The sequence below is a fragment of the Lacerta agilis genome, chromosome Z (assembly GCF_009819535.1).
Source record: "Lacerta agilis isolate rLacAgi1 chromosome Z, rLacAgi1.pri, whole genome shotgun sequence".
Lineage (NCBI taxonomy): Eukaryota > Metazoa > Chordata > Lepidosauria > Squamata > Lacertidae > Lacerta > Lacerta agilis.
Window position 1 is genome coordinate 21,815,630 of NC_046331.1, and position 2,747 is coordinate 21,818,376.

Here is a 2,747-nt window from a genome sequence, read left to right on the forward strand (position 1 = left end):
TTGGCGCCCACCTCGCACGGGAAGGGAGCGTTTCGATGCCCCTAAAACCCCACCAGCTCTCCGTACTAGAGCACCTGCTTTGAAGGCGCAAGGTCCCTGATTCAATCCCAGGGCAAGGACGGGAATATTCCACTCACCGCCCACCGTTTGAAAGCCCAGATAAGAGTTACTGGATAGCGGAGAGGACACCCAGGGAGATCGATCAAGGGTCTGGCTTCCAGTGTAAGCTTGCTTTCTGCAGGGGGCGCTTGTGCAGCCGGAATCGGGGCCGCCCCAGCGGATACGGCGGCCTTGCAGCCCTTATCAGATAAAGTTTGATACCAAGGACAGCGCCGCTCACTGGCTGCGCTTGCGTGGGGCGGACCTGTCCGGGTGTGGGGCGGGTTAGACTAGCCAGCCAGACGCCGTTCGCTTGTTGCTGGAGAGAGTGGGTCGGTTCCTCGAGGTGAGCCCAGCTGGGAGTTACGCCGCCATGAAGTGTGCTCTGCTCTTGGTTCTTCTTCTGCTGCTGCGCCTTCTGCCTTGGGGCGAGACCCAGAGCACGGTCCCTGCTCCTACCGAAGACCCCTTGCTGCTGAAGGAGACCAATGGACCAACGTGCGCCCAGTGGCTGTACGGGACGGAGCCGCCGCGGGTGGAAGCTTTCCAGTGCGTGAAGCAGCCCGACGGCGCCAAAGTTAAGTTCTGCTGTGGAACCTGCGACCAGACGCGCAATTGCTCCTTCGAAGAGGTCGCCGAGGTCGCCCCAGCGCGCCCCACCGACGGCGGACCAGAGCCGTGCCCTCCTTCTCCTCGAGTGCTAAGTAAGGCGGCCATCTTCTTTCCTATCTCTTGGTACCTCGGGCAGACACTACCTGGCGCTACGCCTCATTCTGCATGCGAATCTGCCGTCCTCACTCTTTTACACATAGGTTCCCCACTACTCTGTCGGTTGCCCCTTTGCTCTATCGTTCTCCTCCCCGCGCTTGAACTTAGGGTGCAGCTCAGAGGCTTACACTCGACGGGGAGGGCACCTTCGGTGCCTCTTTCGCCTGTCCAAGAAGGCTGCGCGTTATCGCTTGGGAAGGGTGGCTGGGAACGGGAACTCTATTAGGGTGAAGTCCAGTGCGCAGAAGATTTGGGGGGAGGGCAAGAAGGGCTTCGAAGTTGCTTCAAGGGAGTCGTGTGGGCCCAGTCTTAGGCTGCGCTAAGACGTCTTATGGTGCTGTGAGAAATTCGTTGGTTTTTAACGTGCCAGAAGACTCTGGGTTGGCACGGACGGACTAGCTTGCTGCCGGCTCTGCAAGTAGCTCCGAAACACTTGGGCAAGTTTTGTACAGGGGGTGGTCGGGCGGGCAACATTTACTGGCGTAGTCTGCAGTGTCCTGCTTTCTAGGCCGCTCCCGTGCAGGGAGTTGTCTCAGCTTTGTGCAGTCAGGCCAGTTACTACGAAACGCTCCCCCCCCTTTCGTTTACTTCCCTTCGAAAAAATGGTTGCAGTGTGAGATACTCCGCCTCAGGTCCCGTGTGTACTGCTTTCTAGGTTGCTTCGGTGCAGGCCGCCCCAGTTAACGCTTTCCTTTCCGTCTTGAAGTCTTGACTCCTGAAGTGAGACAACGGGAGAAATGGTTGCGGTATGAGATAGTCTACCTAATGATGCTAGCCATACCCGCCCCATTCCTAGAGGGTCCAGTTTGTGCCGTTGAGCAAAACAATCGAGCAAATTGATAACAGAACAAGCACTGATCAATATCTTTATTACTTTTCAGACGGAGTGAAGCTGATGTGGTTTTGTGCAGGACTTCTTGTCGCTGCGATATTTTACTGGGCTATCTGGGGCAAAGGCAAAAGATTCTTCCGTGGGAAGACCTCTGCAAAACAGCAGGGGATTGAGCTGGAGGACCGCTCTTCCGTCAGATCCCGTGAGCATCCTGGCTCCTCCAATGCCTCCACTAGATCAGCTACACCGTCGTCTGCTGGTGCAGAGGGTCTTCCAGGTCCCCGTGGCCATCCTGCTGCTGCATCCAGTAACGCACCTAGTGCCCAGCCCCAAGCTGGGGGCTCTAAGCATGGGAGAAGTATTTGGGATCCAAGAGAACCTGTCTCACTCCGAATTGACCCTTCTCCCTCGCAGCCAAACAGGGGTGGCAAAAGTCCCTGGGCTGGACCCAGGGGTGGAGGAAGGGGGGTGCAGGTTGCCCTGGGTGTCACCTCTCCTGGGAGAGACACGGTTGTTTGGGAACGTGAAGGCTCCGCCCTGCCCAAACAATCTGCCCACTACCTCACCCCCAGCTGTAGGGTGGTTGAGTGGGATGAGGCAGGCAGACTCCGGAGGGCCCGCCGTGTGCCCCGCCCCTATGGGTGGATCACCCCACCCTCACCCCGCCCCCATAGGCGGTTCGCCCCAACCCTGGGCATGCCTCCCCAGGTGCCCGAGTGGCATCCTCTGTCGCAGGCTGGACCAGAGAAGTAGGGAATCCTGAAATTTAAGGGTTAGGCTTCCCTACCAAAGCTGTGCCTTGTACTAATCACCTACAGCATGCTTTGCAGAATCAGTGAAGTTGGCTAATCCTATGAGGAGGATTTCTAACCACCTTTTAAGTGGAATTATTACTTCTATTATGCAATACTATCAGTCCCCTTTCTGTAGACACTGGTTAGTTGCAATAAGCTGTTTTGTTATTATGTAATGTGACTTAGATATACATTGATTGTGCTATAAATTCATCATGTGGATCAGCCTATTGTATCATTCTGTTTGTTTGACT

At 56.0% G+C, this 2,747-nt stretch overlaps 1 protein-coding gene across 1 annotated transcript; it reads left to right on the forward strand.

The window, feature by feature from the left end:
• Nucleotides 1-426: 426 nt before the first annotated feature.
• On the forward strand, nucleotides 427-2,452 carry LOC117040465. Its single transcript, XM_033138246.1, has 2 exons — nucleotides 427-803; nucleotides 1,749-2,452. Exons 1-2 carry the CDS (start codon nucleotides 473-475, stop codon nucleotides 2,450-2,452), a joined length of 1,035 nt encoding a protein of 344 aa, XP_032994137.1. The 5' UTR covers nucleotides 427-472.
• Nucleotides 2,453-2,747: the final 295 nt, after the last annotated feature.

Coding starts and splice junctions, on each gene's coding strand:
- LOC117040465 (XM_033138246.1), top strand. CDS start 473: ATGAAGTGTGCTCTGCTCTTGGTTCTTCTTCTGCTGCTGCGCCTTCTG. Junction 804..1,748: donor TCCTTCTCCTCGAGTGCTAA/GTAAGGCGGCCA, acceptor ATTACTTTTCAG/ACGGAGTGAAGCTGATGTGG.